Source organism: Typopeltis vanoorti, chromosome 2 (assembly GCF_054136105.1).
Source record: "Typopeltis vanoorti isolate ZY-2024b chromosome 2, IOZ_Tvanoo_1.0, whole genome shotgun sequence".
Classification (NCBI taxonomy): Eukaryota; Metazoa; Arthropoda; class Arachnida; order Uropygi; family Thelyphonidae; genus Typopeltis; species Typopeltis vanoorti.
In genome coordinates, this window is record NC_143550.1 from 164,044,536 (window position 1) to 164,059,894 (window position 15,359).

A 15,359-nucleotide genomic window follows, 5' to 3' on the forward strand; every position below is an offset into this window, starting at 1 on the left:
TAACCAAGTTGGCTACATTGCCTCTGATCATGTGGTCTTGACTTGGGAAGTAGAAAACCATGTTGAAATTCCAGTTAAGAATAAGTATATGTGCAACTACAAGGCAGGTGATTACGATACATGCATGAGGGATGGTCAAGGGATATCTATAGGAAATTATCACACTGTATACCCAAGATAAGGAAGGTAAATAGGGCAGGAGATAAATGGATGAGAAGCATCATTAAGCATAAGCAACAAACAAACAAACAAACAAAAAAATGTTGTGGAAGGTACATAAGAGGAAAGATGACTGGCTAACTCATGAACAGTATAAGGATTGGGCAAGAAAGGTGACCAGCATGGTAAGGAAGGAAAATTCAGACTATGAGAAGAAATTAGCTACCTAATTAGCTAAGAGGCAAAAGGAAATCACAAAGAGTTTTTTGTTAAGTCGAAAGTAGAAGGAAGAATGACTATGGAAGGATAACTTTAATCAGTGCAAATGGTAGAGAGGTAGTGGACGCAGACAAAATTGTTTAGCTACTCAGTGATCATTTTGCAAAGGTATATCATCCAAGCGAAGATACTGTTTCTGATGCTGCAATATACTTAGTATATTGCAGAATCTGAATGCAAATACAGCAGTGGAGCTGGATGCGATATTGGTTCACATTTTATGAGAATGTGCAAGGGAATTCCTTTGATTCCTGAAGGATGGTTAGGCTGTTTAATTTAAGTCTCAGTTCTGGCAAAGTTCCAAGAAAATGAAAGGAGGGCAAAATAATTCCTTTGCATAAAAGAGAATCTAATTGGGCAAGAAAGGTGACCAGCATGATAAGGAAAGAAAAATCAAACTATGAGAAGAAATATTAGCTGAACAGGCAAAAGGAAATCACAGATGTATTACTGTGCTAAGTAAGAGGTAGCAAATTATAGACCAATCAGTATCTGAAGAGTGGTGTTAAAAGTATTGTAAAAGTTGGTCAAAAAGAGAATTCGGGAATCAGTGGACAAGAATATGATACTCTGTAAGGGGGTCGGTAATGCCCTAGTAATCTGCTAACTTTTTATAACAGAGTGACAACTGAGTTGGATACCTCTTTATAAGGCCTTGATATGCCCCATCTTGACTACTGTGCACAGATAAGATCACCTAGATTCTTTGGGGATGTAGAAAGTGTAGAAAAGGATCCAGAGGCAAGTGACCAAGATGGTGGCAGGTCTATGGGATGTCCCTTACAAGGATAGATTGAAGATTTGTGAGTTACGGAAAGGCAGAAAAATAGGGGGTGGGGGTATGATAGAGACTTAAGTTACTTTTAATAGTTTAGTTAGCAAAGGCATGAAGACTAGACTTTTTGCTTGGAGAGAGAGGAGAATGAGTAGAATAGGTTGCCAGAGCAAAAAACCACCCTACAGGTGGATTGACCAAATATCAAGAATCACTGGACTTAAACTAGAACAAGCAATAAGAGAAGCACAGGAGAGAAAGAAATGGCGAAGCATCATCAAGAAGGTCTCATGACCTTCCTGATGAGGAGATCTGAGAGAGAGAAGACATCATCAGTAAGAGTGAAGAAAAATGGTAAGGAATTTGGACAGCAGTACAGTGCAGTGCATGCATGAAATTTGAATCACTTTGTACAAGTAGTTGCACATTTGTTACTATTGGGCTATTTCGGCAAAAGGGGAAAAAATAGTAGTGTACCGAAAACTGACCTTAACAAGATACTATATTCACACTATATCAGCACACCGCCCATCTCAGAAATATGCATCATAAAATCCTTAATGACCAGATCATACACAAGATTTGTATCTCTAAGGAACTGCTCAAACAGGAATTGGAAACCATCAAAGAAAAAACTCTACTAAATGACTACAACTAAGAACAACACAAAAAATAGCTAACATCACTGCAAGCAAGAACAACACAAAAAATAGCTAACATCACTGCAAGCGACATCCAAGAGTAGAAGTAGATCTCTGCAGGACACCAATATCTTACAATACAGGTATCTCTAAACAAGTAGCAAAGATTATAAAAAAATACCAACTTACTATCACCTTCAAACCTGTTAACCAATTTCACAATCTGTTACCATCTCCAAAAGACAAAATTCAATAATGATGCTACCTGGAGTACCAAGTACCATGCTCATGCAATCTGACACACCACAGGCAAACAGGAAGATCAGTTAATAAACGTATTTCTGAACATTAAGACCACATCTGGATCATCAAACCACACAAATCGAACTTGACACATCATGGAATTTAAAATGCAAACAATAGGATCCAATGGAAACACAAAGCTTTTGCACAGATCTATGTATAGATACGAAAGGCTATTCAAAGAAAGTAATGAAGTCCTACTTCATCAACCAAACATTAATGACTGCCTTACCATCCCAAAATTTTTGGAAATTGTTATATTCAATTGTTTTAAAATAGATATTATAATAGTTAACTTAATTATTATTTCAATCCAACAGCTTTAACTTAAACATGCACCTACTTGTATGGGGGGGGGGGGGAGTATTCAAATTTGGCACATGCACTGTATTATTTTATTGTTCATATTCCTTACTGTTGTTCTTCACTCTCACTGATGATGCCTTACAATATGAAAAAAGAAATATTTGTAAAATAAATATATTTTTCTACTGGGGCACACAAGTGGATGTTTAATTATGGAAAACAGCTCTTTATACAAACAAAAGATGTCTTTATTCAGAAATTAACTATGTATTAGTGTACCTTTGTTGGTTGTAATAACTGCTTCAATTCAATATTTATGGAGGAAAAATTTGTTAAAGCCTTAGAAAGTTCTACTAATGAAGAGTGACGTAATGACTAGGCCCTAATTCCAAATTCCCATTCATCATACAGATGTTCTGTCAGTTTTTAGATCATCTTCTGTGCTGTCCACACTGAAATTTTCTGCGTTTATTTTCTTCAAATAACATGTTTACAATAATTTCTTTGTGAAGTGAAGTATTTTCATGTTGAAAGGTGTATTGGGCTGCACCATAAAACTGATATATTATAGGACATGCAGAATTATCTAGAACAGGGGTTCTCAACCTTTTCCAGTGGCATACCACCATATTTAATTCAAGATATTAGATGTACCAGTAAGCAAATCTGTTTTTGTACCACCCGGCAGTGTCTCATGTACCACCAGTGGTATGCGTATCATAGGTTGAGAATCCCTGATCTAGAACATATATGATTTAGCAATCGTTGTTCATACACGTTTTATACCCATGAGAAGCACCTACACATCATGATACTGTCACTTCCAAACTTCTTCAATGGAGCTCAGGTAAAAATAGTTCTCCACACACCTCCATAGCCAAACACATCTATGAGAGTGAAGGAATGCATACTGTGACCCATGACTGTATAGGGGTTATTTCCATTGAACCATAGGTTGAGTGTAGTAACCCATTATAATTTTTAATGAATGGTTGGATAGCATGAAGTTGGATTTTCATTTAATTACATGTCACAAAACATTTACTGGAATGATTTAGGCTGCTTATATCTCCAAACTCAGATTCTCTAGTCACCCAGCTGTATTAGCAATGCTTTTGGTTGTAAAGACCTGTTTGAATCTTATCTAGGATGCAAAGAACCCTTAATAGGGGATTCAACTGAAGGTGTTAACTGTTCTCATATCTTTGCATGAAGGGTTTTCCTTCATGTAAAACAGACAAACCAGCTAGAAAAACACAGTCAACAGACATAATACACTAGCCTTTTAGGCCAGTGTATTATGTCTGTTAACTGTCTTTTTCTTAGCTGCCTCAGTCATTATTCCAAATAACTCAACTCATCTTTCCAGGATCTAACAGTAAGATAAAGTAATAATAATCTTTCTCACAGGGCAACAGCTCTGTAAATCAGCATTTTAGGCCTACCCAATTATATCCCAGGCTCAGTGTCATCTGTGCCCGTCAGAATGATTAATTGCTACACAATAACATACAGATATTTTCTTCAAATGCCATTCAATTATCATTATGAAATCTGAAACTAAATTTGAAATGCTATTAATTCTTTCCATATACTTATGGTTCAGCTTAAAAAATCAATATACTTATGGTTCAGCTTAAAAAATCACAATAACTTCTGAGTAAATCGTTGATTTTCTTCAGAGGTAACAAATTTTCATATTGCATAGTCACATCCATATGCCTGCAATTAGAGGAATGTTCCATGTCTATTGGTAGGATAGTGTATAATATGAATCACTCACACACATCTACTAATTGTCTGGACGCTGCTGTTATTTGCATTTATAGATCATTCTAGGTTTCTTAATAACCAAAAAACCAGTGTACAGATAGTAGGAAGCAGTATTTCATTGTAGCAGTTGAATACAGTGGTAGGGCAACATAACGTCAACTCAGTACTTCGAAAGAGGTGTCATTGTGAGCTGTCATATTGGTGACATGTCCATACGTGCCATTGCCACTCAAATGGAGCATCCAAAATCAACAGTTAGCAATATGATCAACAAATGGAGACATTCTGGCATCACTAGTGCGGGAAAACACCCAGGGTGGCCACCGAAAATGAAAGGGACAGGAGGGTGTTAAAACAGGTGGTACGCAAAAACAACTATAATTGGCACAGACCATCTGTGATGAGTTCCTGAGTGCCAGTACCACCATGGTAAGCACTAATACTGTATGAAAAAAAACTCCATTTACTGGGTTTCCAGAGAAGAGCAGTGGCACACAAACCGAACATCACAACAATGAACAAGGTGACACAAGGTGATTCATTGACCTGGCCTGAATAATTGACCAGTGGAAAACTGTACTCTGGAGCGATGAATCAAGGTTCTTTCTGTTTCCAGTCTGAGGCATGGTGTGGAGGCAGATTGGTGAATTCTTGTTACCACAGTATTGCACCCACAGTAAAGTTTGGTGGTGGAGGAGTAATGGTATGGGGTGCATTCAGCTGGTTTGGAGTAGGACCACTGGTCGCTGTCCATGGTTCCATGAGGGCAGCTCAGTTCTATCATATTCTGGATAATCAGGTGCTGCTTGCACTGTGGAGTTTTTATGGAACAGACCCATTTCAAGACAACAATGCCCTATGCCACAAATCTGCAGTTGTTATGGAATCGTATGAAGAGATGAGTGGTAAATGACTGCCTTGGCCTGCACAGAGTCCTGACCTCAACCCCATCAAATACCTGTGGGACGAATTGGAGTGGCAAATGAGGTCCAGAGTATCACATCCTTGATCTGTCACTGAACTCAGTGCTGCTTTAATGGAGGAATGGAGACAAATTCCACCTGATGTCTGAAGCACATTGGCAGAAAGCCTCCCTCAAAGGATGCAGGAGGTGATCAAAGCCTAAGGTGGACATACCTGATATTAGAGTTCACCTGCTAGTATCAATTGTGAATTGCTAAAGTGTCTGGACAATTAATGGTAGATAGTGTATATATATGAACGAATACAAATAATTACATATACCATGAACATTTTTAATATCGGTTTTCCCATGAAAAAATACATAAAATTTGTGCACGGACAACACTAGTGTTATGGAGCATGAAATCTTCTGAATAATGACTGTCCTTACACACTTTTTCTTTAACAAAAATCTAAATATGATGTGGTATTTTAAAATAAAAACCATTTTTAATTAAAGAAGAACTTGCATCTCAAAAATTGTTCTAACCAAGGTGCCAATCAGATCCTTTTTGGTAACATCAGAAGTTACTAGTCTTGGGGGTTTAGACAGGAATAAAGAATTTAAAATGTTATATGACAAAAAATTAAATCAATTTTTTTTTTTATGGAACAACAGAAGGAAATACAAAAAAAAAAACAGAATTGAAAGATTTTTTGTAATGGACTAGAATTAACTCACCCACAGAAAGCTGACTGGTATCTTCAATATTCAAAGTCAATGGTGCCTTTTCAGTCAATTCTGCTCCAGAACTGCCATGACTAGGATATAATGAAATTTGCTCTGATGTACCTCCAGAACTAGTAGTACATGTCATGTTTTTTTCAAGTACAGTAGATGTATCCAATTGCACATGTTCCATCTTTCTGGACTCAAGAGTGTCATGCTTTACACAGTGTCGTTGAAAACTTGAATGTTGCAGAATGGCTTCCTCACAAAGAACTTCATTTGACACAGAAGAAATATTATGTTTATCTTTCATTAAATGTTTTGTCTGAGACCTATCTCTCTTTTTTTTCGTGCAAATCCCAAGATTATCAAAATGTTCTATTGTTAGAGGACCTATATGTCCTTGTTTTACATTTTCCCAAAACTCGTACGTGCGTTTAATTTCAAGCAATTTTTCTTCAGGACTAAGGTTACTTCGCAGAACTCTCAAAACAGATTTCAGATGGGCATCACCATATAACTCAGAATCTGATTTGATATCTCTTCTGTCACTATTAATTTTATTAGATCGTATTAAAGCACCAGAATATTCTTGTGAGGAAGACACAACTGAACTTAGTTCTTGTGGTGGAGAAAATTGGGAAGAAGATGACTGAACATTTAACTGCAAGTCATTTGAAATGCTCTCATTAGTAACTTTTTTTTTATCACTGAAACTTTTAGAGCTTTTTAAAGCTTTAGCTTTTTTAAATGCTGAACTAATTTTACTTTTTCTTGTAGACTTTTTAGGTTCTTTAGTTTCTTGTTCAGTTGTATTCACATTACTAAAGTCAGCTGAGGAACATGTATCATTCAATGGCACTTCTTTTAAATTAAAACTAACAATATTATCACTAACTGGTGACTGTCTTTTGAGACTTGCACTTTTATGTGACAAATGCAACTGTCCAAGTTTAGGCGGCTTTCTTAAACTACCATTTACAGATTTTTTGCATGTACCTGTTTCTTTAGTTAATGTCCCATTTGTAGAATCATCTTTTATTGATGATAATGATATGCCTTTCTTTAGACCAGAGAAGGAATTGATCAGTTTCTGTCCAGCTGTAAATCTGTGCTGACTTGAAGATTTTTGTTTTCGGGGTAATGTATTACTAGAAGAACTTTTACTGTTAGATGCAGACTTAACACATCCTCCATTACCTCCTAATATCTGCACTGTAGTTGGTGCTGATCCTGCTACTAGTAAACGGGATGAACCCTTCTGGTTTAGGACCCGGTTGGCAGCATTATTTATCACACTGGAAGCTCGAGAAGTCCAATTATGAGAAGCAGATGTTGCCTTTGATCCTAGTCCTTGGTGTTCTTCACGACATAAGCCATCTTTAGTATTATTTTCTAAAGTAAATAAAACAATAATTAAAAAATGATTTTTTAAAAAAAACGAAACTTGATATCACAAAGTAGTACAAATTATAATAAATCCTACTAAATCTCAAAATTTTCAAACCTGATAAAAATTTTCTACATAAATAATTTTGAAGGATTTTTTTTTAAATAATGCGATATATATAGTGCTCCCTCCATCTAAAAAACCTGCCAGTTTTAAACAATTTCTGATAAAAAACAGTGATGTATAAACAAGCAACATAATAATGTTCCAATGATACATATGGGATTATAGAAACAAGTCAAATTCCCCCCCCCCTCAAAATGCATACACACAAAAAATGTCCCCAATTAAGCACTGGCTGGATTTAATTCAGCCAGTGCTTAACTGGGGCATTGAATTAAGATAGTGTCTTTATCACCTAGTGTGTGTAACTGCAACCCTACCTAACCCTGCTTACTCTAGTTCCAAATCTGGTATCTAAAGCAGGATTCTACAGTATTCAGGCGATATAGTATTGTCATCAAGAAATATAGAAAAAAAAAAAAAAATTAGGATGACCATATGTACCGTTTTGAATGAGACAGTACTGTTTTTTTTTCATATTTCCCGGCAGTCCCATCGTTTTAATAAAAGTCAATTTTGTCCTGTTTTTAATAAAAACTATAAATATATTTTAATATCGGTCAATCATAAATTATTATTCATAACCTATTATCGTATATCAATATCATGGATACCAGTAATTTGTATAACCATGGAGTCGCATTGTTCGATACTAAATATCAATATCTGCAATAATTTATTCAGAGAAAATAAAAAGTACATGTTGGCAACACTTCTGCGTTTTGTTTTGCCTGTATGCTAACCGGCGGCTTTGTTATTCAATGCTGATGGTTTAAATTTCATATTTTTTTAAAGTTTTAAGTCTATCCTTGCAATGTCAAAGAGGCAAAACTGCAGTTTTAATGACGATCTCCAGAAAGAATTCAAATTTATTAAACTGGACAAGCTGTGTAGTGATGGAACAAAATTGATATGCCAACATTGTAATGTCCATTTTTCCGTTGCTCATGAAGGCAGAAGTGACATCAGCCAACATCTATGCAGTCAGAAACATAAGGATGCTGAAAAGACTCTGGCTTCAGTTAAAAACATCAGCTCATTTATGGTGAGATGTGATGGTGATAGTAAAAAAATTGCAGCAAGTGAAGCTCTTGTTGCTAAATCATACTGTGCATCACGGCCCAAGTTTTCGCACAAATGACTGCTTGTCGACACTGATAAATAAAATTTATGAACCAAAATTTTCTTCAGCATGTACAAAATCAGAAGCAATAATTACCGATGTTTTATCACCATACAAACTGGGCAAAGTAATGGATGATTTGAATAAAACAAAAAGCATTACAGTCAGTTTACATGCATCAAACAAAAAAGACAAACTTTTTCCAATCGTTGTGCAGTACTTTTTGCCAAATTGTTGTGTTCAAGACAAAATTATAGACTTTATTTCCTTACCTGGGGAAACATCTGACCTACAGTATGCTATGTTGAAGGAACTAAGTGACAAATTTGACTTACAAAGCAAAATTGTTGCTTTGTGTGCAGATAACACAACCACCAATTTTGGTGGTTGCAAAAAAGACTTGGCAAAAATAATGTGTGGCAAAAACTTGAACTGAAGAGGCAGATTATCAGTATTGGTTATGAGGCACACCTTATACACAATTGTCTCCAGCGTGCTATTGACTGTTTCCCCAATTGATATTGAATGTTTTGCAGTGAAAGTATACAAATACTTCAATATATACACACCGTCAGAGTTGAAGAACTAAAAAACTTCTGTGACTTTGCAGGAAACAATTATGCTATTCCCTTCCCATATATAACTTTTTGATACCTGTCAACAGCTACTCTCCTATCCATGCTACCATCTATTTTTCATTACTATTTGTTTGAATAGCACACTGACCTACAGTGTGCTATGTTGAAGGAACTAAGTGACAAATTTGACTTGCAAAACAAAATTGTTGCTTTGTGTGCAGATAACACAACCACCAATTTTGGTGGTTGCAAAAAAGACTTGGCAAAAATAATGTGTGGCAAAAACTTGAACTGAAGAGGCAGATTATCAGTACTGGTTATGAGGCACACCTTATACACAATTGTCTCCAGTGTGATGTCGACTGTTTCCCAATTGATATTGAATGTTTTGCAGTGAAAGTATACAAATACTTCAATGTATACACACTGTCAGAGTTGAAGAACTAAAAAAACTTTTGTGACTTTGCAGGAAACAATTATGCTATTCCCTTCCCATATATAACCTTTTGATACCTGTCAACAGCTACTCTCCTATCCATGCTGCCATCTATTTTTCATTACTATTTGTTTGAATTTTATATAAAATCTTACACATTCTTGTATATATGTCCAGTGTGTGTGTGTGAGACGATTTATTTGTATGGGGGTAGGGTTAAACATTTAATAATTTATTAACTATTTTATTTATTTATTAACCTGTCTTTCCATATATAAGTATATGGAATGAAATGAGAGAAAATATCCAATTTGCTGGCAATGGAAAAACTGGGAAGCATAATAGCTAATAATGATGTACAGAACTTGCAGAATGATTTAAATAAATTGACATTGTGAACAAAAGTTAATGTCTGTCAGTTTAATGTGGCAAAATATAAATTTATACACTTTGGGATGAAATGATTACACACTTTGTATTTTATATTGATGGTTATAGAGTGCAGGAAATTGATAAGGCTAGAGATGTGGGGATGATGGGGGACAAGGAGTTAAAGTTCAAAAGGAATATTGCAGAAGTGAGCAAAAACATCTCAAAACATTACTTGGATGCTGAAGAAAACACACTGACCAGTGAAGACAGGGAGGTTACAGTTGCATCTTGACTACAGTGCACAGATTTCTTGCCCGACTTTCACAGGGATGAAGTGGGGAGGATCTAGAGACCAGTGACCAAGACTGTGGAGCATGTTCCTACGAGAAAGACTGATAGTCAGAAAAGGGCAAACTTGGTAGGAACTTAAAGTATTGAAGGGAGTTTGATAAGATTGCTACAAAACAAAATTTTTAATACATAAGTAGGGAGTGAACAAGGGATCATCCCTGGAAGTTGTGTAAAAATGTGGTTTTAATTATGTTTTAAGTACATAATTTCTATTATGTACTTAAGTGTACATTAAACAAGAAATTATATTTCATGCCATCATCACTAGACATAGAGTTCATTGGAAAAAGACAATAGTCCTTCACAAAAGTCGGTTCCTCATGGAACGGCTTTATAAAGAAACATGTGAAACTTTACTTCACTCGCCTAACTTAAACAGATCTGATGGTTTACGTCTATCCCCTTTATGAGAGACAGTACTTTATAATTCAGCTAATCTTTCCTAACTTTTTATTGTATGTGTGCGTATATATATATATATATATATATATATATATATATATATATATATATACACACACACACATACACACACACACAAAAAACATACTTTTTTTTTTTTTGTTAGGAAATTTATTGCCCTTTTTAGTTATCTTACACTAGCTACTTAGGTGGCACTTTTTGGAATTGTCAGTTATTATTTAATTTGAGCTTAAAAATTATACTATTAAATAATATTTTAACGTGAGTTATTCAATTATTAATTTTGTATTTATATGTCTGCTCACGGTTTGCCATTATTAAAACTTATTGCTAGACTTTATGGAAAGTCTATTTCCAAACAATCTGCTAGATACAGCAAAGTATTAGTAAAGAAGGCTAAATGCATTAACAGAATAATTTTCCTAAAGCGATGCAAGATGGCTCAGGATATTCCTACCTGTTGTAAAATAAAAGCAGTTTTTAGGTCTCCAAGAGCTCATCGGATCTTTTAAAAGCTAGTAAGTCTCCTTTGAATTATCAGCTACACGACACTAAGAAATCTTTAGCCCTCTTAAATAGAGAAATTATGGACATCAAAAACTCTCTAGAATCTGTTTTAATGGCTGAAACTTTTAACTTTATTGCGCATATCTTCGGCTTCTTACCTAAAGATCTTTAATGATTCTCGTGATAAGTTAAAGCGCAAGTTTGAATCTTTGGTCAGTCTACCTAGATCCAGTAATATTATTAGCGATACAGATAAAATAGTTATCAATGTTTCCGGACGTCCACTAAGTCCACCAGTGAACGTTTTGCTTTATCAAAAGGACATGATTTCGCTGTTGCGCCGAATAAGGTGCCCCTGATGGATTTTTTTCATAACAAAACTTAACTACTACTAACTGTTGACCGGAAGCCTTACAAATAACATAAATAGTTGATTAACACATGGTCCGTGCAGTTAGCCTAGTGGCTTTGCGCTTCGCAACCATATGCCTGGGGAAGGAGTGTCCCAGGTTCGATTCCCGTCGAAGACATGAAGAATTTGAGGATCTTCCTCAGGCATAGCCAAGTTAGTCGGTCTTGGGTGCGGGCAGTAACCCAAAAAAAAGTTAAGTTTGGCATTAAAAAGAATTTTCACACATTCAAAACGTAACCTGTTACGTTTTGAATGTGTGAAAATTCTTTTTAATGCCAAACTGTCACGTCCTAATCTTTCTTACTCTGAATTTAAAGCATTGAAATCACTTAAGAATAACAATAATTTAATTATTACAAAAGCTGACAAGGGGAAGGCTGTAGTTATTCAAGATAGGAAGGAATATGAGAGAAAAATGTCTCCATTACTCCGTGACTATTCAAACTTATAGGCCTCTTACATCGGATCCTACCAGGAGTCAATTGAAGAAACTTAATTCTCTTATAGATAATGTATCTACATGGAATGAAGATCAAAAGAAAAAACTTAAAACCTTCTTTGGTCATCCACCTAGATTGTATGGTCTTCCGAAAGTTCATAAACCAGGCATTCCGTTGAGGCCAGTTGTAGATTGCATAGGTTGTCCCACTTACAAAATTTCAAAATTTTTATCAAATCTTCTCACTTCTTCAACTAGAAGAACTGTATATAATGAACTATATATAAATAAAATGAACTATATATAAAAAATACTTTGGATTTCAAAAATAAAATTTGAGATCTTCATTTGGACGTTTCAGATATCATGATCAGTTTAGATATTGTTTCTTTCTTTACAAATGTTCCTTTATCTGACAGCATTGAATTACTGAAACAGGAATTTCCTTCAGACATTGTAAAAATATTTGATTTTGTAATACATTCTGGTTATTTTTCCTTTAAAAATAAGTTGTATCAACAAATTGAAGGAACAGCAATAAGCAATCCTCTTTCTCCTACTATCTCCAACTTCTTTATGGAACATTTTGAACACCGTATCTTTGACAACATTTCTCCCAGACTTACTCATTGGTTCAGATATGTCGATGACATTTTTGCTATATGGAATAGCTCTTCTGATGAACTTCAACAGTTTCTCACTAAGTTAAATGCACTTCATCCAAGGATCCAGTTTATCCTAGAAGTAGAATCAAATAAGCAGTTAGCCTTTTTAGATCTTCTAATTCTTCACCAACCAGATGGTAACCTACATTTCTCAGTATATAGAAAAGACTCATACAGGCCATTATATCCATGCTGAATCTCATCACCATCCCAGTCAAAAGGCAGGAACTATTAAAACACTGGTTCATCGTGAGCACTCCTTTTGTTCTTCAGACGATCTATTACAGAAAGAACTGCAATATATTACTTCTTCCTTTCTATCTAATGGATACAAGAATTCCTTCATCAAAAGAGCTTTGAGCAGTTTTAATATGTCTTCCTCTTCAAATACAGAAGAAATAATGCGCATTCCTATCCCTTATGTACAAGGCATTAGTGAACGTATAGCAAAGGTTTTAAAACCATTGAATATTTTTGTTGCCTTTCGACCATTCAGAAAAATCTCCACCTTTCTCACTTCTCCTAAGGACAAGCTTGCACATCCTAATTATCCAGGTGTTTACCAGATTCCTTGTTCTTGTGGATTATCTTATTTCGGACAAACAGGAAGATCTGACTCTATTTGGCTAGAAGAACACCAGTCTTATATTCAATACCTTGAACCTGAACAGTCTGGACTTGCAGAACATGCCATCATCACTAGACATAGAGTTCATTGAAAAAAGACAGGAGTCCTTCACAAAAGTCGGTTCCTCATGGAACAGCTTTATAAAAAAACATGTGAAACTTTACTCTTCACTCGCCTAACTTAAACAGATCTGATGGTTTACATCTATCCCCTTTATGGGAGATAGTACTTTATAATTTAGCTAATCTTTCCTAACTTTTTATTGTATATATAATTTTTTTTTTTCAGGAAATTTATCGACCTTTTTAGTTATCTTACACTAGCTACTTAGGTGGCGCTTTTTGGAATCGTCAGTTATTGTTTAATTTGAGCTTAAAATGTATACTGAAGATGCCTGTGACACACAGGCAAAAATTATACTATTAAATAATCTTTTTATGTGAGTTTTTCCGTTATTAATTTTGTATTTATATGTCTGCTCACAGTTTGCCATTATTAAAACCTAAAGAAATTATATTCTTGTTTAATGTTTATCCAAATGTAAGCAAAGGTTGCACTCTGAGCATCTTCATGACCAGGCCACTTCTACATACAAACTGTTGACTTCACATTAATTGGCTCAATATCCCATAATGCAAAAACATGAGAAGGACTACTACCCAGACCAGTTCTGACCTTTAACTGAGGTCTCATCAGTGGAAGTCAGACCCAGAAAGACATCAAGATTCAATCAATGAAGAAGACATATTTTTCATATGCGAGTAGTAAAAAGGTGTGTCACTTATTGTTAAAATACTCTGAATCAGAAATAGTTGTTGAAGGTATTCTCACTTGGTTATTTTGTAACCAAGTTAAAACACTTTGAACTGTTAAGATCTCAATAAAGGTCAAAATCAGGTCTGGATAGTGGCCATTCTCATGTATTTTGGCATCATGCGTTATTGAGGCAACTGATGTGAAGTCAAAATATTCTATATATAAGTAGCTTAGTTGCATACATTGCATGCAAACTTTGTTTGCTTTTACTTAGGTAAAGGATTAAAACAGGCATGTAATTTAAACATACAAATTTATTGTTTTAATACTGACCATATTGTAATGCATACAAACATCTTACATTCTTTGCCTACCAGTTTCGCTAGCAAACTGTCTAGCTTTTTCAAGGTGTTGACGGAAAAGCATAAAAAATAGTAAATGCAAATTAATTGAAAGGAACATAAAAACGTTGTGAACAATCTAGTAGCTAAGGTTACACGTTCGCGTGACAGAGACTGAACGGACTTATTATCATGCATGCGTGTTTGTTGTAAACGTGTAATGTGATTTCTGGCTAGCTGTAGTTCTGATGGATTTAGAAAGAGGATCAGGTTTTTCCACGAACTGTTTAGAATAGCACCCTGATTTCTGTTGAGGTTTCCGCCGGTTATTAACACTATTGCAGCTTCTTGAATAAACTATGTCTGTAGTCGTCATCGAAATATGGCATGGAGTTGTTTTGCCACTTTATTGTGTGGTTAGACATACAGAAATGATGTGCTAAGCCGGAAGAGATACTTCTGTTGTGGTTTACATCACCAACATGTTCTTGTTGTCTGATCTCTAAACTCCGTGAAGTTTGTCTGATGTAGGCAAGACCAGACCACAGGAGCAAGGAATGTAATATACTCCTGGATATTTGTAGAATGGCACCTTATCTTTTGGGGATCCTAGAACTTGTCTTATGCTGGTGGTTGGTTTGAAGACCACTCTGATGTTGTAGGCTCTTAGTATTCTGGCTATTTGATAAGAAATTGACCTGATGAAAGGGATCACTACAGTAGAAAAGTGCTGGGAGCTTGATTCTTCTTGTCTGGGATTGTCACATTTAGATTTTTTTGATGATGTTAGAAGGATATCCATTTTGTGATAATGTGTTGGCTATTAGTGAGAGTTCAGTCTGTGTATCCTCCTCTTCCGATATAAACTTTCGAGTTCTATTTTTCAACATGTGGATAAATTTAAACAGGCATGTAATTTCTTGTCAAATATACTTTAATTTGTAAC

At 35.2% G+C, this 15,359-nt stretch overlaps 1 protein-coding gene across 1 annotated transcript in view; it reads right to left on the reverse strand.

Annotated features, from left to right (window-relative positions):
• Positions 1-15,359, reverse strand: part of LOC150109600 (uncharacterized) — a 132,177-nt gene that overhangs the window by 19,347 nt on the left and 97,471 nt on the right. Inside the window, exon 5 of the mRNA XM_090402740.1 lies at positions 5,882-7,264. Within this exon, the coding sequence (XP_090258866.1) occupies positions 5,882-7,264 (1,383 nt within the window). The remainder of the gene's footprint in view (positions 1-5,881; positions 7,265-15,359) is intronic.